A 25,950-nucleotide genomic window follows, 5' to 3' on the forward strand; every position below is an offset into this window, starting at 1 on the left:
TTGTAAATCCTTTTGATCATGGTGACATTAATTACACTTTGGATTGAGTATCAATACACCCAGTCACTACAAAGGTACAGGCGTCCTTCCTAAGTCAGGTGCCGGAGAGGACAGAAACCGCTCAGGGATTTCACCATGAGGTCAATGGTGACATTTAAAACAGTCTAATGGCTTTGATGGGAGGATGGATCAAACATTGTAGTTACTACAAATTACTAACCTAAATGACAGAGTAAAAGGAAGGAAGCTTGTACAGCATACAAATATTCAATAAGGCATTAAGGTAATACTGCTACTAATGTGCCAAAGAAATTAACTTTATGTCCTTATTAATACCAAGTTTTATGTTTGGGGCAAATCTGACCCACATCACTGAGAAACTTCATATTTTCAAGCATGGTGGTGGCTGCATCATGTTATGGGTATGCTTGTCATCAGCAGGGACTAGGGAGTCATTGTACAATCCAGGTGTGCAAAGCTCTTACAGACTAACCCAGAAGGATTTGCAGCTTTAATCACTGCCAAAGGTGATTCTAACATGTATTGACTCAGGGGTGTGAATACTTACAGTGAGGGGGAAAAAAGTATTTGATCCCCTGCTGATTTTTTTACATTTTCCCACTGACAAACAAATGACCAGTCTATAATTTTAATGGTAGGTTTATTTGAACAGTGAGAGACAGAATAACAAAAAAATCCAGGAAAACGCATGTCAAAAATGTTATAAAATGATTTGCATTTTAATGAGGGAAATAAGTATTTGACCCCTCTGCAAAACATGACTTAGTACTTGGTGGCAAAACCCTTGTTGGCAATCAGAGGTCAGACGTTTTTTGTAGTTGGCCATCAGGTTTGCACACATCTCAGGAGGGATTACGTCCCACTCCTCTTTGCAGATCTTCTCCAAGTCATTAAGGTTTTGAGGCTGACGTTTGGCAACTCGAACCTTCAGCTCCCTCCACAGATTTTCTATGGGATTAAGGTCTGGAGACTGGCTAGGCCACTCCAGGACCTTAATGTGCTTCTTCTTGAGCCACTCCTTTGTTGCCTTGGCCGTGTGTTTTGGGTCATTGTCATGCTGGAATACCCATCCACAACCCATTTTCAATGCCCTGGCTGAGGGAAGGAGGTTCTCACCCAGGATTTGATGGTACATGGCCCCATCCATCGTCCCTTTGTTGCGGTGAAGTTGTCCTGTCCCCTTAGCAGAAAAACACCGCCAAAGCATAATGTTTCCACCTCCATGTTTGACGGTGGGATGGTGTTCTTGGAGTCATAGGCAGCATTCCTCCTCCTCCAAACACGGTGAGTTGAGTTGATGCCAAAGAGCTCCATTTTGGTCTCATCTGACCACAACACTTTCACCCAGTTGTCCTCTGAATCATTCAGATGTTCATTGGCAAACTTCAGACGGGCATGTATATGTGCTTTCTTGAGCAGGGGGACCTTGCGGGCGCTGCAGGATTTCAGTCCTTCACGGCGTAGTGTGTTACCAATTGTTTTCTTGGTGACTATGATCCCAGCTGCCTTGAGATCATTGACAAGATCCTCCCGTGTAGTTCTGGGCTGATTCCTCACCATTCTCATGATCATTGCAACTCCATGAGGTGAGATCTTGCATGGAGCCCCAGGCCGAGGGATATTGACAGTTCTTTTGTGTTTCTTCCATTTGCGAATAATCGCAGCAACTGTTGTCACCTTCTCACCAAGCTGCTTGGCGACGGTCTTGTAGCCCATTCCAGCCTTGTGTAGGTCTACAATCTTGTCCCTGACATCCTTGGAGAGCTCTTTGGTCTTGGCCATGGTGGAGAGTTTGGAATCTGATTGATTGCTTCTGTGGACATGTGTCTTTTATACAGGTAACAAACAGATTAGGAGCACTCCCTTTAAGAGTGTGCTCCTAATCTCAGCTCGTTACCTGTATAAAAGACACCTGGGAGCCAGAAATCTTTCTGATTGAGAGGGGCTCAAATACTTATTTCCCTCATTAAAATGCAAATCAATTTTATAACATTTTTGACATGTGTTTTTCTGGATTTTTTGTTATTCTGTCTCTCACTGTTCAAATAAACCTACCATTAAAATTATAGATTGTTCATTTCTTTGTTAGTGGGCAAACGTACAAAATCAGCAGGGGATCAAATACTTTTTTCCCTCACTGTATGTAAATGACAATTTCTGTAATTTAATTATCAATAAATTTGCTAAAGTTTCTAAACATGTTTTCACTGTCATTATGGGGTATTGTGTGTAGATGGGTGAGAAAATATTTAATCAATTTTGAATTCGGGCTGTAACAACAGATAAGTCAAGGGGTATGAACACTTTCTGAAGGCACTGTATGTATCTAATCTGATTTTGGCATGAGAAAATGAGTGAAGTCCCAAATTCCCGCGAGATACTGCAAGAATTTACACACTCATGGATACTGAGCCTCAGAAATAGAAGATCCAGTCATGGATTAGTAGCCACTCCCTATCATTTAAGGTGCTCCAAAGTCATTATCATAGTTTTAAATTATATTTTTTTTTAAATCTTGTTTTGGTAATATGTCTTATTTTCCTCAATTGACAGTATGTCAACCAAACAGATTGTAAAGGGGTGCGTAACTGGTGGCAGTGAAGTCAGACGCAGGAGAACAGAACTAGGTAATAGCCGGAGCAGTTTAATTTCAAAACCAACGGCATAAAGAAATAACCAACATGGGTACAAAACCCGACGCGCACCAGTAAACGTGTGCACAAGCACTTACAACAAACAATTCCACACAAAGACATTGGGGGGAACAGAGGGTTAAATACACAACACTTAATGAGGGAAATGAGAACCAGGTGTGTAGGAAAACAAGACAAAACAAATGAAAAGTGGATCGACGATGGCTAGAAGACCGGTGACGCCGAACGGCACCCGAACAAGGAGAGGAGCCGACTTCAGTGGAAGTCATGACACAGATGAACAACCTGACTTGTTTGCCACTTTTTTTTGTGTTGCATTTCTTTTAACCATACAAGTTTTCAATTCATCATCGATCCAGTGGGCTCTGATAGTTTCTTAACAGGTGCATGCTTGTCAACAATTGGCAAGAATACGTTTACAAATACTCTGAGCTTCATCTGGATTGTCCTCCTTCTACACATCAGACTAACATACATTTTTTAAATTTTCAACAAAAGAGTCCTGAGAACATGTATGCTCTCTTATCAATATCTATAAGCCCTTCCTTTGGTACTTTGTGCCAATAACAAGGAAAGCCAATGTTATGGCCACTACAGTCAATGGAAACTGATATTGCATTGAAGATATGATCAATACAAGTGAATCACAGATCCAACACTATTGGTATAAAGTACACTCTAGCAAAGACTCTCTCTCTCGTTCTTGTTTCCTTTTTCTAAAAGCTTTGTAGTTGCATTTCTAGGGACATCCAGTAGAGATGTTTACCACATTGCTAGATGTAGCCTACAAGCAAATGGATATATTGATGTTCCTTTGTTTGTTTGTGTGTGTGGGGGTTACTGACTGACTGTCTGTCTGCAGAATAGCTCGCTGAGGCTCTGTAACGTGTGCATTCAGCAAGCAGGCCCCCAGAGATAAACATGCATGGTGGACAGATTCAGATCTGCTGGAAAGATGGAATTCTTTAGAATTACAAAATAAGTATGGTTTGATTGCTGACAAGTCTATACTGTATGTACTGAGTCAGAAAGCTGCAGTGTCATTGGTAATATACTGTAGCTTAAAGCCATACACAAGGACTAGACCACAACCAAAAAATGATGCCTTCATGCATTTGAAACCTGATCTGAGCCACTGAGGACAGACTTTGAGAGGAGATATTTGTATTGATTACTCTGGCTCTTCTGTGTCAACTAAAAGTGAATACCAAAAGACTAGTGTTTACTGTTTCTGTGGACTCAGCATTTCCTACATTATGCAATAGAGGGGAAAACATATCCAAATAGCTACAGTGACATCAGCATATTTGGTTATTAATTGTTGTATCATTTAGTATTTTTATTTGTGTCCCTTGCAAAGCTAGCCAGTCTTTGAAGTTGTACTACTTCAGTAATGGGCTACTATTTCTACAGTTTGACAATTAGGTTAGTCTTACGGATGTACCATGGTGGGTGTGGCTTGAAGCATTGAGTGACGTATTTAAAGGGCAGTGGCCATGCTGACAGTGTTTCACAACCCAACCACGTTCCGTTTTTCAAATGGTCGTTCAGTACAGCACCGTTTCCCTTCAATTAAGCGTGCCAAAACAAAAAATTGTACTGAACACAGCCCTGGTTAAACCTGACTACGATTCGCTCACCACCTAAGTACAGTGTTCAGTCTGGTCTACCCAGGCTAGAGTAGAATAGGGAGGACCTGATGGATTAAATGTTTCTGGTGCCTTGAGCTTGACTCGGCTTTCTGTGTGACAGATGTTAGGCTATGGTTATGTCCCAAATTACACCCTACTCCTTATTTAGTGCACTACTTTTGACCAGGGCCCTTTTAGAGTTCTGGTCAAAAGTAGGGGCACTATATAGGTGATGGGGTGCCATTTAGGACACTACCATATCTCTCTGGTGGCTCTGGAGAGAAAGGGAATGAAATAAAGAACACACAACCTTTAGATGAGGTGGTGCTGACTAACGGATAAGATAAACTATACCAATGAAAAAGAAAGTTGCACACTCATCTGTTTTTGCTGTATAGTGTTCTGCCTGGAGACTCCCAATGTTAGACGAACTAGTAGTTGGTTTTACATGTCCATGTGAGCTTCTTGTTCTCTTCTTTCTTCCGTTTTCATGTACCAAATAAAAAAAATCTCAAGTTCAGTGCGTTTCCATCGCATTATCAACTCTACCGATAGTTTTGTCAAATAGCGTTGCGTTAAATAGCAAATGTGCCTACTCTGGTCTTGGCACGTGCCCTCTAGCCAACAGCTCGCAGATAGTGCGGGTAGGCTATCCTACATGATGAGTTTATTATGGAATATTTTTGTCAAGCATCAATCATCATGTCACCAGAATAAGACCCTCAATATTTATTGGCAAGGAGCATCAAGCTCATCACCTTGCACTTTCACCACCCTGTGAAGTTCATAATTTATTTAATCTGTGACTCCAAGTTTACTTCGATATGATTATTATATCAATATTTGCACGTAAAGATGTTTCGCATAATACATTTTACAGACACAGATCACACCACTTATTAAAAATTGTACCGACACTTCCTGTTTCCATCACAGCTGTCGTAATTTTTCTATACGGTATGACTTAACTCTCATAACTGTGGATGGAAATGTTTTTTCTTTCTCGTTCTCACTCTCTCTCGCTCTGTCTCTGTATTTAATGGTGTCACCCACCGCTATCTCTACCCTGAATGACCACATGGTCCTCTATCCTCTTTTTTTTTTTAAACATGTTTTTCATGAAGTGAGTGATTGTGTGAGACACTGACAGAAGGCAGGGGGGTTCATCATATTGTTGTCTTTGTAGCGAGACTACGGTCTGAGGGAAACACTGACACTGAATGCAACGAGTTAAGGCCTATTTGTTAACCACAATTAATTCATGCAAAATACCAGAGACCAGGGCCCGTATTCAGAGTAAGAGTGCTGATCAGGGATCCGTTTTGCCTTTTAGAGGATAATGAATATGACCACATGGACAGGAGGGAGACCTGATCCTAGATTGGCACTCCTATTCTGAGCGGCTTTATGAATACTGGCCCTGGATAACAAAGATGTCTTACACAACCAATTAGTGGGCTGAGCTTTTTTGTTGGGTTCAGAAGATGTTTGAGCAGCTCGCAGACAGTACAGCACAGAATGGGCTTTGTGTGGTTTAAGCACAGAGGATCAGCACGCCTAACTCTCTTCCATCTCCCTCCTGTTGTCTTCCATATCCTTTTCTTTCTTCCCCCCTCTCTATCCTCTTTGTCTTAGAACTCTCTCTTCCTCCCTCTCTCTCTCCTCTTCCCCCCTGCTCTGCCTACCTCTGCACATTACAGCGAGGTGCGCCATCTCTCCTCCCTGAGTGAGTAGGGATATGCAGTGAGTCTCATTGAGACTGATCGGAGCTGGAGATGATGCATTTACGGCACAACAGAGCACAGAGACTGAGACATAGGCTCTGTCCCAAATGGCCACATATTCTCTACATAGTGCACTACATTGACCAGGGCTCATAGGCTGCACTGTAAAGTAGTACACTATGTAGGTTATAGGGTGCCATTTTGGACACATCAAGAATGTTGTTCTTTAACCATTTTTTTTTTTTTACATATTCTCTTCTGAAAGGTCATCCAACAGGAATTCAGTAACTGCTGTTGAAAAAAGGCCCTGAAGTTGGAGAGGATGAGGAAGTGTTTTCTTATTCTGTGTGGTTCAGTTCAAACGCAGGCTGATGATGCATGACGATCAGGTCCGTGAAGCCTTATCTCGGCTGTCTAAGGGCGAGTCAGAAGCCAGGCCAGATACAGGGAAGGACACTTCCTCTGTTGATGGTTTTGGAGGTGCAGTTGAGTTATGTGTTGTGGATGAGGAGTTTTCTCTGCACGGTCAGTGTGATAAGTGGTGAGTGATGTGTGCTCACTAGCAGCTTTGTAAACAGGAAATGTGAATTTCCCCATAGAGGCTGAGTCGGGGAGGGGCCAGAGGGAGCTGTAGTTCAGATTTTGAAGGGGGATGCAACCAGATGAGTATGTTTTTAGGTTGTGTGAGCGAACAGAGCTCCCTCCAAAGTGTTTCCTAAATGTTGTACTCGCTCAAATATCTCTTCTTTATCACCAAGCAGTTCGATTCCTCCCGCTTGACCCTGTTGTGTGATTGTATTCAAGAACAAAAACATACATAGACTACGGCTATGCAACATGTCCATTCAGACAAATCCACACTCCCATTCACCACACCGCTACTATGATTGTACATTATCAGAGTGTACTCCAACCTTTTTATCCCTTGCCTTGAACAGGAAATGCAGTTTTATAAATAAATCATTGAGTTCCTGCTTGGAACCGAGGAGGGGCGGGGTGGACGAGGTGTGGAGAGGGGCTAGGGACTAGTGCCTGGAATTGCCAGGGACCTCGCGATATGATAGTATCACAATGCTAAAATGCCGATACAATATGTATTGCGATTCGATGTTCCAAACATTTCGCTGACCGTATGTCGGCTGCAGAAGGACGAGCCATGAGAAAACAAGTTTTGATCAGTTATGGAAATAAGAGCTTTTAAAAAAAAATTGCCTCCCTATTTAACAATCAAGATATGAGATCTAGCTAATGAAGATACTGGAGTTTTGGTGCAGGTACAGCCAACTAGAGCAAAAATGACAGTATGTTGCGATATTGTCAATATGATATAATGTATTATAATATCATCAAAGAAATATCCTGATATGTAACTATAGATATTTTTTTTCTAGAGGAGTTGTGAGGGGTGGAGGGGGTTAGAGTTAACTCCAGACCTGGCCAGCACACACTGGAGGACGTGACAAGCTAGCATTTTAACAGGTGTGTGTTATATTACAGTGTTCCAGTCTCCCCTGAATGAGTTAAACTCTCTCACACTAATCCTCATGAGATGATAAGCTTCAAAGTATTTTAGTCTGTGTCGCTGTAAGTGTCACTTACATAGATTTAGCTACTTTATAATAACCACATTGGGGTGTCTTCCATAGAACGCTGTACTGAGAATGTTAGAATATCGAGAAAACGGGTTCTAACCCACTTCATTTGATTGTGTGCCAAATGTTTTATGTGAGGGCAGTGTCCTACTTGTTATTGGTGTCAGACTTGGTCACCTCTGGGTCGCTGTGATCTCATAAGTATATCTCCTGCAGAAATAGGAAATATATCTATACTGAAGAAAAATATAAACGCAACATGCAACAATTTCAAAGATTTTGAGTTACAGTTCATATAAGGAAATCAGTCAACTAAAATAAATTCATTATCCCCTAATCTATGGATTTCACATGACTGAGAATACAGATATGCATCTGTTAGTCACAGATACCTTAAAAAAAAGTAAGGGCGTGGATCAGAAAACCAGTCAGACCATTTGCCTCATGCAGCGCGACACGTCTCTCGCATAGAATTGATCAAGCTGTTGATTGTTTTCCCACTCCTCTTCAATGGCTGTGCGAAGTTGCTGGATATTGGCAGTAACTGGAACATGCTGATGTACACGTTGATCCAGAGCATCCCAGGCGTGCTCAATGGGTGACATGTCTGGTGAGTATGCAGGCCATGGAAGAACTGGGACATTTTCAGCTTCCAGGAATTGTGTACAGATCCTTGCGAAATGGGGCCATGCATTATCAGGCTGAAACAGGGGATGATGGTGGCGGATGAATGGCACGAAAATGGGCCTCAGGATCTCTTCACGGTATCTCTGTCCATTTTTAAAATGGCCATCAATACAATGCAATTGTGTTCAGCGTCCGTAGCTTATGCCTGCCCATACCATGACCCCACCGCCACCATGGGGTACTCTGTTCACAACGCTGACATCAGCAAACTGCTCGCCCACACGACGCCATACACATGGTCTGCGATTGTGAGGCCAGTTGGACGTACTTCTAAATTCTCTAAAATGACAGAGGCGGCTCATGGTAGAGAAATTAACATTAAATTCTCTGGCAACAGCTCTGGTGGACATTCCTGCAGTCAGCATGCCAGTTGCTTGCTCCTTCAACTTGAGACATCTGTGGCATTGTGTGTTGTGACAAAACTGCACATTTTAAAGTGGCCTTTTGTCTCTAGGTGCACATATGTAATGATAATGCTGTTTAATCAGCTTCTTAATATGCCACACGTGTCAGGTTGATGGATTATCTTGGCAAAGGAGAAATGCTCACTAACAGGTATGTAAACAAATTTGTACATACAATTTGAGAGAAATAAGCTTTTTGTGAGTGGAAAATTCATGGGATCTTTCATTTCAGCTAATGAAACATGGGAGCAACACTTTACATGTTGCGTTTAATTTTTTTTGTTCAGCGTAGTTTCTCCCTTGAATAAAGGTGGAATATACTGTGTATGTGTGTTCGCAAGCACTTGTGTGTAGGCCTATGCTTCCACATGTCTCTCTCACAACATATGAGCAATTCCATGGTAATGGAATTGTGCTGAAACTCACATTTTTCACTTAAAATATATGCCAAATTAAAACCATTAATTTCAAAATTTAACAAACCATACAACTCAATGCACGGACTGCTTTTAACAATGTACACTGAACATTTTTTACTGAAGATGCAAAGTTTGGTAACTAGTTTTGGTAAAATGTACCTCCGTTTTATTTAACTAGGCAAGTCGGTTAAGAACAAATTCTTCTTTACAATGACTGCCTACCCCGGCCAAATCCTCCCCTAACCCGGACGACGCTTGGCCAATTGTGCACCGCCGTATGGGACTCCCGATCGAACCAGGGTCTGTAGTGACACCTCTAGCACTGCGATGCAGTGTATATATTTTTTTATGTCGCGTTTGACATGATTACCAACAGACTGACCAGCTCAAATAGACAGAAGCTGTCTATATGGCAGACCAATCCGAACTCCTCTCACAGCATGTCCAGCCCACTCATTATCTCAGCCAATCATGGCTAGTGGGAAGGTTGCTGCCTCTTTCTGTGGCTTAACCAACAAGGCTCGTCATTTTACAATTGTATTCATATTTACAGATGGCACACAAGTTTGTTATTAAGGCACTTGAAAGTTCACATATCCCAGAAGGCATTTCTGCCCAAAAACGCATTTTGATAATAAAAAAAAAAATGTAATGGCTCTCCTGTGAAGTCATGACTAGCGACATATGCCTAGTTTCCTGAAATGGGTCACATTTGAAGAATCTAACATCTAAAATATATTTTGATTTGTTGAACATTTTTGTTGGGTTGCTACATGATTCCATATGTGTTATTTCATAGTTTTGAAGTCTTCACTATTATTATACAATGTAGAAAATAGTAAAAATAAAGAAAGACCCTTGAATGAGTAGGTGTTCTTAAACTTTTGACTGGTAGTGTATATATGAATTACATTTGCAAAATATTTCACACTCAATTTTACATGCTCCTTTGAACTTCATGTGTTGGTGCTCATGGGTAATTTTACATGGAAATGACCGTATGTCTCTGTGTTTTCCCTACATGACAGTATGAGCCATCTGGTGATGTAATCAGGACTTTGTTGTGCTAGCATGCATTGCGGCAGCAGCAGCCAGGGCAGGCAGGCACACTGCTCTGTGGGCCAGGCTTTCTCTCTGTGGGGATAGCTAGTGTAAAAATAGCTCACCGACTGTGAACACCAGAGTGGCACTACATTCACTGTTAGCTTCTCACTCCAAGAGGTCTGGTCACATAGTGGTGGTGATGGAGTCTTTGGATGTGTCCCAAATGGCACCTGATTCCCTATATGGGGCACTGCTTTATGACCCTGGTCAACACTAGTGCACTATACGTGGAAAAGGGGTCCATTTGGGATGCAGGCTCTGTTTCCATTATGAATCATTCACACACAGATGATGGTGAGCCGAGACACACACACAGTGAGTATAGTCATAATCACGGTGGTTGGTTGGTTGCTTGTGTCTTGGATAGTTTCTATACTGCTAACAAAATGTAATAGTAAATGTTGTCTTTGACACTTATTTGCTTCCAGCTCTTTATGAAGTGTCTAGTCTACACACTGAATTATCCTCAGGACATACTGTACACACCAAGCGGTGTCTGTGGAAGGGCCGAAAAATGGCCAAACATTCCAGCCACCCCTTCCATAGACTGTTCTCTCTGCTTCCGTCTGGCTGGCGGCAGTGGAGTATTAGGTCTCGGAACAACAGGCTCCGAGACAGCTTCTACCCCCCAAGCAATTAGACTTTTAAACAGATAGACAATAGCTGCCTACCCCCACCAAGGACCATATGCCTCTGACTGACTAAATGCAAACTCAGTCTCTACTCATGCACATTGACACTTTTGCACACACACTACACGCACACAAACAAAGTCACATGCACACAAACACTTGCCACCATGCACACACCCACCCACCACTTATGTTGCTGCTATATTGTTATTAGAATTATTATTTATCCTGCTACTAGTCACTTTCTCCTAATACCTGTCTATTTGTACATACATTGCCTTCAAAAAGTATTCACACCCTTTTCCCACATTTTGTTGTGTAATGCTTGTAATCGTTAAGCACAAGGGAGTTTTTCAGGATAACATTTTTTACAGAAAGGAGCTAAGCACATGCAAAATCCTAGAGGAAAACCTTGTTTAGTCTGCTTTCCATCAGACACTGGGAGATTAATTCACCTTTCAGCAGGAAAATAACCTAAAACACAAGGCCAATCTACACTGGAGTTGCTTACCAAGAAGACAGTGAATGTCCCTGAGTGTCCGAGTTACAGTTTTGACTTGAATCTACGACGACCTGCAAATGGTTGTCTAACAATGATAAACAACTAATTTGACAGAGCTTGAAGAATTTTTGAAAAGCATAATGGTCAAATGTTGTACAGTCAGGTGTGGAACTTTCTTAGATGTACGCAAAAAGATTCACAGCTGTAATCGCTGCCAAAGGTGCTTCTACAAAGTATTAACTCAGGGGTCTGAATAATTATGTAGATGAGATTTCTGTATTTCACTTTCAATGCATTTGCAAACATTTCTAAAAACACAACTAAATGTGGAATAAGTCAAGGGGTATGAATACTTTATGAAGGCATCGTACCTACCTCAACTACTCCAGTATGCACATTGTAAATGTGGTACTGGCACTGACCCTGTATATAGCTTACATCAACCTGTCATTGTTGTGTGAATTATTATTTTTTAATACTATTTTGATATAGGATGCTGCACTGTTTGAAGGGCTTGCAAGTTAAGCATTTCACTATTATTTTGCATGTGACAAATACAACTTCAAACTTAACTCATTCACAGACAGATGGTGAGATCATGGAAAAATAGACAGTACATTTACTCTGTGTGGTGCTTCTTACAATGTTTGTTCCTCATTCACTGACGGTGATAGAGCAGAGTCACGAGTACTTTTGATCGAGTCTTTACTGCGAACGGAAATTAAATGCACACAGTTCATCAAATAACATTTTATTTGTCACATACACGTGTTTAGCAGATGTTATTGCGGGTGTAGCGAAATGCTTGTGTTTCTAGTTCCAACAGGGCAGTAATATCTAACAATAGACACAATCTAAAGTAAAGGAATGGAATTAAGAATATGTTCGTCCAAATATGTATAATGTCAGAGCGGCATAGACTAAGATACCGTAGAATAGGATAGAATACAGTATATACATATGAGATGAGTAATGCAAAATGTGTAAACATTATTAAAGTGACTAGTAAGTAGCCTGTGAAAGAGATGCAGGAAGTGAAGTAACCTTGAGAAGAACCAGGAAATGGAATCAGTCAATGGCCCTCTTTGTAATAACATCAAACAAATGGTGTTCTATTGTCATCTGAAACAAACTAGGGCTTTTGCTATTCTCACCTCGAGTCAGAGAGACAGCGTGGTGTTGTATGTTGCATCCGAACGTGTGTAAAAGTTCTCATCTGTGTCATTCACTTGAAGTGTTTATTCGTGCGTGCATGTGTCTGTGTGTGAATATTGATCCTTCACAGGTACAAACAACACATTGAGGACAGGCTGACTGAGGTGGGTGTGAAATGCTGTGACATAGAACAGTGTCACACAGAGAGGGAGTGTGTGTCAATAAGAGTCCATCCACTTAACTCTGTCCATGTGGCTCACATTTAATTACCATCCCCAGTGCCGTAGTCAGTGGGGATTCTGGGTTATGAAGTTCTCCTCTCTGAGTTGTAGTCCAGTTGTCAGTTTGTATTCTGGGTTAATATGTAGTCCTTTGAGTTATGTGGCAGCTGGCACTGCCTGGCACTGCCTCTGATCATCATAACAGGTATTCTAGTCCCTACAGAGTTACTGTGTGAGTGTGAACATGTGATTTTAGAGGTTTTATAAAAAGACACTAATTATAATCTGAGAAGCTCTCATTAACTGAAATGTCATTAGCTCTTTCTCACTCAGAGTAAAAAAAAAATCCCATAGATGTTAGCTGACTGGCTTTGGGAAATGGCACAGTTAGCTAGCTCTTTATACCGTAGCTTCATAGATAGCATCAAATGTAGGTAATAATGTTTCTAATTGACCTCAGTGACTTTCTCCCCACTTTAGTTTTAGCTTATGTTTTTCTAATTTCCCAGCAGTAACTCATTTGCATTTTCTTCACATATTCAATAATTAATTTCAACAAGAAAACTATATCTGCAGCTGCTGCCTTTTTATCACTGCACACAATGACTCTTCTCTCAGACACGGACACGCATGGATACACATCGTGCATAAAGACACAAATAAACATAGCTATAGCGTTTGACAACATCTATCTTACCCGCTCAATCTTGCCACGGAAACCTACATGTGTTATTGAAGCCTGTTAAGAGTTGTGTAAGGAGCTATTGATTTACAGTCGACTGTTTATCATCCGCTCCAGCTGTGTGACATGAGGACAGTGGCTATGCTTTGCTGATCTAAAGATGGTCAGTGGCCACTGTTTTCATAATGACTAATAAAGTGTAAGAGGAACTAGTGTGTGATACCTCCTCCCTCCCGAGCGTGTGATAAGAATGAACACTCTAGCTTCTGTTTAGCATGCATTAGCAGTCATTTATTTAACCCTTAATAAGCCCTGTTTTCACATCTTCATTTAATATCGCTCCAAAGCAAATAAACAGAAGTTGACTTTGCCGACAGTGGTTGTACTGTATCAGGACATTTAGAGCCATATAAAATGCAAACTATAGCCATACCTACTGCAAGGCCTGCACACTTGGATACATTTTTCGGTGTGGTACAGTACTGGGTACAGGGATACATGGAAATAATACAAACTCTTGAACAAGTTCCAATAAACTAAGTCCTAATAAAGCATCCTCCGGAAAAGACACTATTGATTTTGAGACTCTGCTGATCATCTCTTTTGTCTCTTGTCTTTCTCTTTCTGCAGGCTAAAAGCTCTGGTGTCTACGGGAGGCAGAAATGTGCAGGCGGCCTGTGATTGGTGGGTATTGAACACACACACACACACACACCCTTACTTACTTCTTCCTGACTTAATAGTGAAGGCCTGGTTAGAGGTGGTAATCATTAAAGCGGATCACATCAAGGACGTCCGTCCATAGACTATATGAGGACATCGCTATAACTCTGTTACTGCAACCCTGTTGCCAGCTGCTGGGGATGGAACAAACATGCACCACTCACTCACTCACCCCACACTCTTTTTATTGCACAGTACTGCTTTATAAAATGGAAAAATGTTTTGTTGTTGTTTTATGAATGAATATACTGTAGAGTTATGAAAAATACTGTAGTGTCAAGTCAAATACTATTTTGACAGACACTTCATTATAAAGACATGACTCGTGTTGTTGGTTGAGGGTGTAGCCCACATCCAGTTCCCTAGGCTCATATTTCAAAAGCATCTTTGTGTAGGAATGCTGATCTAGGATCGGGTCACCATATAGTCATATTCGTTATGATCTGAAAGGCAAGACTGATCTTAAATCAGTGCTCCTACTCTGAGACACTTTGAATTCACCCCTGTGTACTGACCCTCCCTCCATCCCTCCTCACCTTCTCACCTCCCCTTATCCTCGCCCAAGGTTGTTCTCTCATGTGGACGACCCATTTCTGGACGACCCTCTCCCCAGGGAGTATGTGTTATACCTGCGCCCCAGCGGCCCCCTGCTCCACCAGCTCAGCACTTTCTGGCAGCAGTCACGGGTCACCTGCGGCAAGAACAAGGCCCACAACATCTTCCCTCACATCACCCTCTGCCAGTTCTTCATGGTGAGTACTGCCCTGACCAATGGGGGACCCTTGTTTGTCTGTTTCTGGACAAACCGTGAGACTGTTTCTCGTCAGTACTGGCAGTGACTGCACGTCTCGGCTGGGTTTCTTTGACCTGGATTCTTGGCATTGTTTTGCTGTGTAATGTGCCATGGTGCATGTATATGCTGCTCACTGGGTTTGACTCAGCTGTCGTCGCTCTGTATCTGTGCAATCTCTGTGTTATGCATCACTGTGTACAGAGTTGCGTCTCTGTGTCTGTACTATACTGTACATGTAACTAACTCAGTCACCCTCTCTCTCCAGTGTGCGGACGGTAAGGTGGAGGCACTGAGTGAGGCCCTACAGGCTACAGTGGGGTCATGGAGGGGTCGTTTCCCTAACCCTCTCCCCCTTGAGCTCTACACCTCCTCCAACTTCATAGGCCTCTTTGTGGAGGAGCAGGTGGCAGAAGTGCTCAAGGACTTTGCCGCTGACTTCGCTACAGAGGCGGCTACTAAAGCAGGTATATTGGACTTATGTATTGGACAATACATTTAAGTGATAATGTCCGAGAAGTAGGTGTTTGGAGGATATACAACGGGTTACCAACATAGTCAAATAATGAAAACGGAATTTTGATTAATTTATTCAGTGTTTCATCCTTCCACAAGCTATAGTTCCGACACAAATCTAGGGTTGCTACCCAAGCCGGCTGGTCGATAGTTCTATCGTTTCGGTTGCCAGAGACGCGACCCAGTCGTTAAGTCTTTTTGTTCTGTATCTATGGACGCGACCCAGTCGATCGTTCTAAATGTTCCATTACCATGCTGGCAACATTCTTATCCTTTGCTTGCTAGCTAGCCGACTACAGCTAAGTTACAGTCACGTCAAACAGTGCAGACGCCAGAATAACAACAAAGTATCTGCATTTGCATTTCTTTAAGCTATTTTCTAGTGATATTTATTTGAATACATCCATAACAATGAGCTAATGATGCGAGATTTCACCTGCCATAGACAATGTGCTCAGGACACTGTTGTTCGAGAGCTAGCCAACAACACAGCTAACACAATCACTTCGCTGGAAAGACTGCAAATTAGCTGCACTTCATTTCGTTTGACCTGTTTTCTATAGATAGTTCTTTTGTATACAGTACCAGTCAAAAGTTTGGACACACCTACTCATTCAAGGGTTTTTCTTTAGTTTTACTATTTTTTACATTGAGAATAATAGTGAAGACATCAAAACTATGAAATAACACATGGAATCATGTGGTAATCCAAAAAGTGTTAAACAAATCAAAATATTTTGGATTCTTCAAAGTAGCCACCCTTTGACTTGATGACAGCTTTGCACACACTTGGCATTAGCCAGTTTCATCTGGAATGCTTTTCCAACAGTCTTGAAGGAGTTCCCACATGTGCTGAGCACTTGTTGGCTGCTTTTCCTTCACTCTGCGGTCTAACTCATCCCAAACCATCGCAATTGGGTTTAGGTCAGGTGATTGTGGAGGCCAGGTCATCTGATGCAGCACTCCATCACTCTCCTTCTTGGTCAAATAGCCCTTGCACAGCCTGGGTGTGTGTTTTGGGTCATTGTCCTGTTGAAAAACAAATGATAGTCCCACTAAGCGCAAACCCGATGGGATGGCGTATCGGTGCAGAATGCTGTGGTAGCCATGCTGGTTAAGTGTGCCTTGAATTCTAAATAAATCACAGACAGTGTCACCAGCAAAGCAACATCACACATCCTCCTCCATGCTTCACGGTGGGAACCACACATGCGGAGGTCATCCGTTCACCTACTCTGTCTCACAAAGACACGACGGTTGGAACTAAAAATCTCAAATTTGTATTTATAAAGCCCTTCTTACATCAGCTGATGTCACAAAGTGCTGTACAGAAACCCAGCCTAAAACCCCAAACAGCAAGCAATGCAGGTGTAGAAGCACGGTGGCAAGGAAAAACTCCCAAGAAAGGCCAGAACCTAGGAAGAAACCTAGAGCGGAACCAGGTTATGAGGGGTGGCCAGTCCTCTTCTGGCTGTGCCGGGTGGAGATTATAACAGAACATGGCCAAGATGTTCAAATGTTCATAGACAACCAGCAGGGTCAAATAATAATAATAATAATCACTATGGTTGTAGAGGGTGAAACAGGTCAGCACCTCAGGAGTAAGTGTCAGTTGGCTTTTCATAGCCGATCATTGAGAGTATCTCTACCACTCCTGCTGTCTCTAGAGAGTTGAAAACAGCAGATCTGGGACAGGTAGCACGTCCGGTGAACAGGTCAGGGTTCCATAGCCACAGGCAGAACAGTTGAAACTGGAGCAGCAGCACGACCAGGTGGACTGTGGACAGCAAGGAGTCATCAGGCCAGGTAGTCCTGAGGCATGGTTCTAGGGCTCAGGTCCTCCGAGAGAGATAATAAAAGAGAGAGAATTAGAGAGAGCATACTTAAATTCACACATGACACCGGATAAGACACGAGAAATTCTCCAGATATAACAGACTGACTCTAGCCCCCCGGCACACAAACTATTGCAGCATAAATACTGGAGGCTGAGACAGGAGGGGTCGCGAGACACTGTGGCCCCGTCCGACGATACCCCCAGACAGGGCCAAACAAGCAGGATATAACCCCACCCACTTTGCCAAGGTACAGCCCCCCCACCACTAGAGGTATCTCCAACTACCAACTTACCATCCTGAGACAAGTCCGAGTATAGCCCATGAAGATCTCCTCCACGGCACAACCCAAGGGGGGGCGCCAACCCGAACAGGAAGATCACGTCAGTGATTCAACCCACTCAAGTGACGCACCCCTCCTAGGGATGGCATGGAAGAGCACCAGTAAGCCAGTGACTCAGATGAGTCCTTTGAATATCCACCAGTCTAATATCCATTGATCATGTTTCTTGGCCCAATCAAGTCTCTTCTTCTTATTGGTGTCCTTTAGTAGTGGTTTCTTTGCAGCACATCGACCATGAAGGCCTGATTCATTCAATCTCCTCTGAACAGTTGTTGTTGAGATGTGTCTGTTACTTGAACTCTGCAGCCCAAATAAATGCTTCACAATCTGAGGTGCAGTTAATTGCCAATTTCTGAGGCTGGTAACTCTAATGAACTTATCCTCTGCAGCAGAGGTTACTCTGGGTCTTCCTTTCCTGTGGCGGTCCTCATGAGAGCCATGAGAGCCTCATATGGCTTGATGGTTTTTGCGACTGCACTTAAAGTTCTTGAAATGTTCCGCATTGACTGACCTTCATGTCTTTAAGTATTGATGGGCTGTTGTTTCTCTTTGCTTATTTGAGCTGTTCTTGCCATAATATGGACTTGGTCTTTTACCAAATAGGGCTATCTTCTGTATACCACCCCTACCTTGTCACAACACAACTGATTGGCTCAAACGCGTTAAGAAGGAAATAAATTCCACAAATTAACTTTTAACAAGGCACACCTGTTAATTTAATTGCATTCCTGGTGACTACCTCACGGAGCTGGTTGAGAGAATGCCAAGAGTGTAAAAGCTGTCATCAAGGCAAAGGGTGGCTACTTTGAAGAATGTCAAATATAAAGTATATTTTGATGTGTTGGACACTTTTTAGGTTACTACATGATTACATATGTGTTATTTCATAGTTCTGATGTCTTCACTATTATTCTACAATATAGAAAATAATCAAAATAAAGAAAAACCCTTGAATTAGTAGGTGTGCCCAAACCTTTGACTGGTACTGTATATCCATAAAAATTATGCTGATTCATGATTTTGGCTGACTGTCTTGTCCCGACTCCCGACACGTTCATTATTATTGGACAGCTGGGGATCGAATTTGAATATTGAAACAATGTTGCAAATGTCGGACAGACAGCAAGGTTTATTCAAATCTCCGCTGTTGAAAACAAAATGTTAGTCTAAAAGAAATGGGAGATGTCTAGATGATTTTTATAGTGGAGATCAAGTTTATAAATTACCTGGCTGGGCTGATGAGACAGTGGATTGCGCTGTCAGATGGAACAGAGTAAATAGCCATTTTAACGTCATAGACGTTGGTAACTTGTGCAATAGACACCGGCTGGAGTGCGGTTTTAACCAATCGGCATTCAGGATTAGATCCACCAGTTGTTAAAATAGCAATCAACATATTAAGAATGAAAGGCATAATGTCTCATGCTTCAGACATTCCTCCCTCTTTTGTAGCCACTGCAGTCATACAGACGGGTGGGAACTGTGTTCCTCTGCCTCAGTGTGTACGATAGACTGAATGAATGTATTCTCCACTCTGCGCTCCTACCAGAGACTGAAGTGGCGAATACATTCATTCAGTCCATCGTAAACATGTATTGTTCTGTATTACAATGAATGGGAGGTAAATGGGCAATAACCGCATTATAGCAGTAATAATGCATGGAATACTTCTGTGTGTCTCTGTACAGTGTTGTGGTGCAATGAATGAGAAAGAAATGGACAATACCAGCAATAATAGTGTCTGTAACGTAGTGTGTGTCTTCCTCTGTGCTCACATGTCTATGCTCACACGCCTCTGTCTCTGTGGTGTGTCTTATAATGAATGAAAACGAAAAATGACAAATGAGAGCATTGCAGCAACACAGTGTCTTTAAGCTCCTCCTCTGTGCTCAGATGTCTCTAATGTTTGTCTCTTTCCAATTATCGAACTTTCCAAAAAAAATTACCATATAGCTGTAAATCTATAAATGGTGTCTATAATGCTCCTGTTTCTCTCCCTCCGTAACTCAGATGTGCACGTGGAGCCCCATAAGAAGCAGCTCCATGTGACCCTAGCCTACCACTTCCAGGCCAATCACCTGGCTGCCTTGGAGAAGCTGGCCAAGGGAGTGGACGTGTCGCTGGGCTGCGATTGGCTGGCCGTGCTCTTCTCCCGGGACATCCGATTCGCCAACCACGAGGTACACCAGCCCCACCAATCTGCCTTACTCTGACCTGGTTGTGGCCTATGTGTTATTCATCTCTCTTTTTTGTCTTTATTACTGATCTCTTGTTTTCCTATTTTATATCTCTTTTATTTTAGTCTAGTTGTATTATTTTACTGTATTGTTGTATTGTTTTACTGTAAAGTGTATTGCAATTTTTAAATACAATTAGATTTGACCCCTGCTCTCTGATTGGTGACCTGTTTGATACCTGCCCTCTAACCCCCCCCCCCCCCCCCTCATCCCAGACACTGCGTGTGATGTACCCATATGTGCCCCAGAACGAGGACGAGCTAGAGCTCGCGCCTGGCGACTTTATTTTCATGACCCCCGTGGAGCAGAGTAGTGCCAGCGAGGGCTGGGTCTATGGCACCTCTCTGGGCACTGGGCTACCTGGACTGCTGCCTGAGAACTATGTCAGGCGGGCAGATGAGTGTGACACCTGGGTCTTCCATGGGTAAGTAGAGGAAGGCTTCATACTCAATGGGTAGAGATTTGCTATGGATGTGATTCTGTAAATAAAAGTGAGTTTTTAATGCAGTAGAGTTGTCCCCTTTCCTTTCTACTTGCTGTTTTGCTACTCCAAAACTTAGCGATTTAAAAGAGCGTTGTTACTTTTGATATGGTTTAGGTTCAAGTTAATCTCCTGATTCTGTATATCTGTTCCCCAGATCTCACTCTTTCAGCAACCCAGCCTCCCCGTCCAACGCTGGGGGTGCAGTGGGCGGCCTGTTATTTGATGGACAGCTGGACGGACGTTTTCTTGACGACCCTGGAGATCCATCCAGCCTCACTGTCCTCTGTCCACCTGTCCAGGTAGTTGTGTTACACTGAATGATTTGTCACAAATTGTAACAAATTTTTGCTATATATATAGCAAAAATGTACTGTGAATTGTTTTATATACACTGCTCAAAAAAATAAAGGGAACACTTAAACAACACAATGTAACTCCAAGTCAATCACACTTCTGTGAAATCCAACTGTCCACTTAGGAAGCAACACTGATTGACAATAAATTTCACATGCTGTTGTGCAAATGGAGTAGACAACAGGTGGAAATTATAGACAATAAACAAGACACCCCCAATAAAGGAGTGGTTCAGCAGGTGGGGACCACAGACCACTTCTCAGTTCCTATGCTTCCCTGCTGATGTTTTGGTCACTTTTGAATGCTGGCGGTGCTTTCACTCTAGTGGTAGCATGAGACGGAGTCTACAACCCACACAAGTGGCTCAGGTAGTGCAGCTCATCCAGGATGGGACATCAATGCGAGCTGTGGCAAGAAGGTTTGCTGTGTCTGTCAGCGTAGTGTCCAGAACATGGAGGCGCTACCAGGAGACAGGCCAGTACTTCAGGAGACGTGGAGGAGGCCGTAGGAGGGCAACAACCCAGCAGCAGGACCGCTACCTCCGCCTTTGTGCAAGGAGGAGCAGGAGGAGCACTGCCAGAGCCCTGCAAAATGACCTCCAGCAGGCCACAAATGTGCATGTGTCTGCTCAAACGGTCAGAAACAGACTCCATGAGGGTGGTATGAGGGCCCGACGTCCACAGGTGGGGGTTGTGCTTACAGCCCAACACCGTGCAGGACGTTTGGCATTTGCCAGAGAACACCAAGATTGGCAAATTCGCTACAGGCGCCCTGTGCTCTTCACAGATGAAAGCAGGTTCACACTGAGCACGTGACAGACGTGACAGAGTCTGGAGATGCCGAGGAGAACGTTCTGCTGCCTGCAACATCCTCCAGCATGACCGGTTTGGCGGTGGGTCAGTCATGGTGTGGGGTGGCATTTCTTTGGGGGGCCGCACAGCCCTCCATGTGCTCGCCAGAGGTAGCCTGACTCCCATTAGGTACCGAGATGAGATCCTCAGACCCCTTGTGAGACCATATGCTGGTGCGGTTGGCCCTGGGTTCCTCCTAATGCAAGACAATGCTAGACCTCATGTGGCTGCAGTGTGTCAGCAGTTCCTGCAAGAGGAAGGCATTGATGCTATGGACTGGCCCGCCCGTTCCCCAGACCTGAATCCAATTGAGCACATCTGAATCCAATTGAGCACTCCATGGGTTGATAAATTGGATTTACATTGATTATTTTTGTGTGATTTAGTTGTCAGCACATTCAACTATGTAAAGAAAAAAAGTATTTACTAAGATTATTTCTTTCATTCAGATCTAGGATGTGTTGTTTAAGTGTTCCCTTAATTTTTTTGAGCAGTGTGTGTATATATATATATAAAATTCACAGTACATTTTTTAGATTACTAAAGGCTGTACAACCTTTCTTATTCTACACTGAATAAGAATTCAAATGTTTATGTACAGACATGATTGAGTAATAATAGTACTTAATAATGGGCATCAACAGTGTATCAATGCTGTATGAACGGTGTGTTAACTGTGTAATGAAACTGTGTTCTCCAGATGCTGAGTCCCACCACTCAGTCATGTCTTCCCAAGAGGAGTCTGTTTGTGTGTCGCCATGGTGAGAGGATGGATGTAGTGTTTGGGAAACACTGGATCACTCAGTGCTTTGATGCTAAAGGTCAGTAGGAGATAGGATATAGGGGGAAATGTATTGGATTGAATAGTAGATATGCTTTACTGTAGTACTAATGTACATACTGTATTATGATAATCAGTCTGCCTCCTCCTTTACGTTCATAACTCTCTAGGCCGATATGTTCGCTCCAACCTCAACATGCCGTCTAGTTTGCCAACGAGAAGTGGAGGCTTCCGAGACTACGACAAAGACTGTCCAATCACAGTTTTCGGCTCCACTCAGGCCCGCCTTGTGGGTGAAGCCCTGTTGGAGAGCCACGCGGTGATAGATTTTGTGTACTGTTCTCCCTCGCTGCGCTGTGTCCAGACTGCCCACAACATCCTCAGAGGTATGTCCTGATCAATATCATTACCATCCACCACAATCATCAGTCTGATGAACAAAGAATTTCCTCCTCGGATTACAATAAACTATTCTATTGTATTCCATTCTGTTTTATTCTATTCCATCCTACTTTATTCTATTCTATTCCACAGGCCTGCAGCAGGAGGGGAAGACTAAGATCCGTATAGAGCCCGGTCTGTTTGAGTGGACCAAGTGGGTGTCTGGCACCTCTCTCCCTGCCTGGATCCCTCCCACTGACATGGCTGCTGCTAGCCTGAGTGTGGACACAACCTACAGGTGCAGTACACTTAGTCTGAATACAGTACCTCACTACATACATGCACACACACACACACACACACACACACACACACACACACACACACACACACACACACACACACACACACTTGAAATACTTTATTTTAATCCACAAATAACATGACATCATAAAGGATTCAAACATTTCAAAGGTTGTTGATGCAAGGACACTTAAGGAAACAAAAAGTGTCTTCTCCTCCACACAGCTAGGCTCCCCATAACGGCTGAATCAGAGCAGTTCCTAGCCAGTTTTTTTGCTTTACTCATACGCAGGCCTGCAATCTAAAGGCCACGTAAAACAGTACATCATATAACATCCCTTCACCACCACATATCCACAACCCCCCAAAAAATGTAATTCCACCATACAACAATATTACAATGTGTGCGTGTGTGTGTCTACCTTTGTTCCATAAGGTGTATTTGTACCAGCTTTTTAAATCTGATTCTACTGCTTGCATCAGTTACCTGATGTGGAATAGAGTTCCATGTAGTCATGGCTCTATGTAGTATCTTGTGTGGTATGCGTGGGTGTTCGAGCTGTATGCTAGAATTTTAAACAGACAGCTCAGTACATTCAGCTTGTCAACCTCTTACAAAAACAAGTAGTGATGAAGTCAGTCTCTCTTCCGCTTTGAGCCATGAGAGATTGACATGCACGTCATTAATGTTAGCTCTCCGTGTACTTTTAAGGGCCAGCCGTGCTGCCCTGTTCTGAGCCAACTGCAATTTTCCCAAGTCCCCCTTTGTGGCACCTGACCACACTACAGAACAGTGGTCCAGGTGCAACAAAACCAGGGCCTGCAGGACCTGTCTTGTTCATAGTGTTGTTAAGAAGGCAGAGCAGTGCTTTATTATGGACAGACATCTCCCTATCATAGCTTCTGTTGTATCAATATGTTTTGACCATTTTACAATCCAGGGTTACACCAAGCAGTTTAGTCACCTCAACTTGCTCAATTTCCACATTATTCATTACGAGACGTTGTTGAGATTTAGGGTTTAGTGAATGATTTGTCCCAAATACAATGCCTTTAGTTTTGGAAATATTTAGGACTAACTAATTCCTTGCTACCCATTCTGAAACTAACTGCAGCTCTTTGGTAAGTGTTGCAGTCAGGTGAAAATACATTGTAAACAGAAAATAGCCAGCAATAAAAATGTTATACAGTGCCATTATAAGGATTTTCTGAATATTTCATTTAGCATATGCTTTTATCCAAAGTGACTTAGTCATGCTTGCATACATTTTACGTACAGTGGTCCCGGGAATCGAACCCATTATCCTGGCGTTGCAAGCGTCATGCTCTACTAACTGAGCTACAGAGGACATGGCTCAGTGTAACTAACGGATTCTTCTCTCCTTCTCCTCCAGACCTCATATTCCCATCAGCAAGCTTGGCGTGTCAGAGTCCTATGACACCTACATCAGCCGGAGCCTCCAGGTCACCAGGGAGATTCTGACAGAGTGCAAAAACCTGGGTAAGATGGACCAAAGCAGACTAGACAGTCACTGTGAAGTAACACTATGCTACATATTCAGAGTGTCCCAGAGGATGGGCCTGAGCAAGGCTCTGTGCAGAATCCCTGATCTACAAATCATCCTGCATCCTAAATAGCTAGTCATGATGTGGTCAAGATTAGCAAATCTGTGCAAGTAATTGCTCGGGATAATCCCCTCGAAAGTGCTGATTGACTCCTAAACTCTGAGTTAGCGTATGCGTATCCACATCAATGGAGGCTGGTAACTTCAAAAATGGAGGAGTATAAGAGAACCACGGTATAGGCACAGACCACACGAAGAAGACTGTGTTTCAAAAATCGCCAAAGACAAATGATTTTAACCTAATACATTTAATAAAGACATTTATAATGAAATATTATGGGGAATGGGAATGAGAGGGCTACTTACAGTGTTGGGAAGGGATCACAGCAGTGATTGAATGTGGGTATGAGTTGTGTTCAAAGGCTTCAGTGCAGGACAAAAGAGCTAAGAATGAGTTAGTCCAAGCAAGGATTAAAATCACATTGATGTGTAATAATGTGATTGTGTTTGCGAATGTGATTGACTACATACAGTAATGAGAGAAAATTGACAGGCCTACTCACAATGCTTGGACAGGAAACATTCAATGCACCAGTGGATGAGAGGGCACATGAGACATGGCTTCAGTTCATGTCAGGAGAGAGTTGACAATGGTAGTGGAGTGGCCATCCCCTCTTAATCAGGGAACATGAGGGGACTTGGCTGTGAATACAAATAGCCAATACATTCCATTACATAAGCGCCATCCTAGGTTTGGGCAACAAGTTACGATGCTTTACTTGCTGAGCATATGGAAGTTTCTACTGTCTTCTTTGATGCCGAAATCAATTCAGAATGATTTGATAGCTTCCATCAATTAAGTAATATTAAAAGAGGTTGACAGCGCATTTTGTCACATGGCAAATGGATGAAACCACAGACATCAGCTGTCGCTCGCAGTTGTTAGTTATAGTCAGGTATGTGGATGATCAGGGCTTTATTCAGGAACGTTTCTTGGGATACTTTGTGTCAAATGAGCAAGATGCGCAGTCGGTTGGACATCTCAGAATTAACAAAGTCAGAGTTTAACTTCATGGAGAAACTTGTTGCACAAACCTATGATGGCGCTTCTGTAATGGAATTTTATTGGCTATTTGTATTCACAGCTAACAGTGACAGCTGATTTGCCATGTGCCAAAATGCTCTGCGTCAACCTTTCTTTTAATCTCACTTTTAACGGATTATGAGATGGAAGCTATCAAATCATTCTGAATTGATTTTGTCTCAAAGAAGATGATCAAAGAAGAAGACAGTAGAAACTTCCATATGCTCAGCAAGTAAAGCGTCATAACATCTGATGTTGGCAATGAGGGGTTCTTC

The 25,950-nt window shown here is 42.7% G+C and overlaps 1 protein-coding gene across 1 annotated transcript in view; it reads left to right on the plus strand.

The window, feature by feature from the left end:
- ubash3ba (ubiquitin associated and SH3 domain containing Ba) overlaps positions 1–25,950 on the plus strand; it is a 57,688-nt gene that overhangs the window by 29,920 nt on the left and 1,818 nt on the right. The window contains exons 2-11 of the mRNA XM_029701679.1: positions 14,059–14,112; positions 14,717–14,903; positions 15,210–15,408; positions 19,646–19,815; positions 20,088–20,296; positions 20,511–20,655; positions 22,262–22,382; positions 22,513–22,728; positions 22,877–23,021; positions 24,421–24,527. Coding sequence (XP_029557539.1) covers positions 14,059–14,112; positions 14,717–14,903; positions 15,210–15,408; positions 19,646–19,815; positions 20,088–20,296; positions 20,511–20,655; positions 22,262–22,382; positions 22,513–22,728; positions 22,877–23,021; positions 24,421–24,527 — 1,553 coding nt within the window. The remainder of the gene's footprint in view (positions 1–14,058; positions 14,113–14,716; positions 14,904–15,209; positions 15,409–19,645; positions 19,816–20,087; positions 20,297–20,510; positions 20,656–22,261; positions 22,383–22,512; positions 22,729–22,876; positions 23,022–24,420; positions 24,528–25,950) is intronic.

Source organism: Salmo trutta, chromosome 19 (genome assembly GCF_901001165.1).
Source record: "Salmo trutta chromosome 19, fSalTru1.1, whole genome shotgun sequence".
NCBI lineage: Eukaryota > Metazoa > Chordata > Actinopteri > Salmoniformes > Salmonidae > Salmo > Salmo trutta.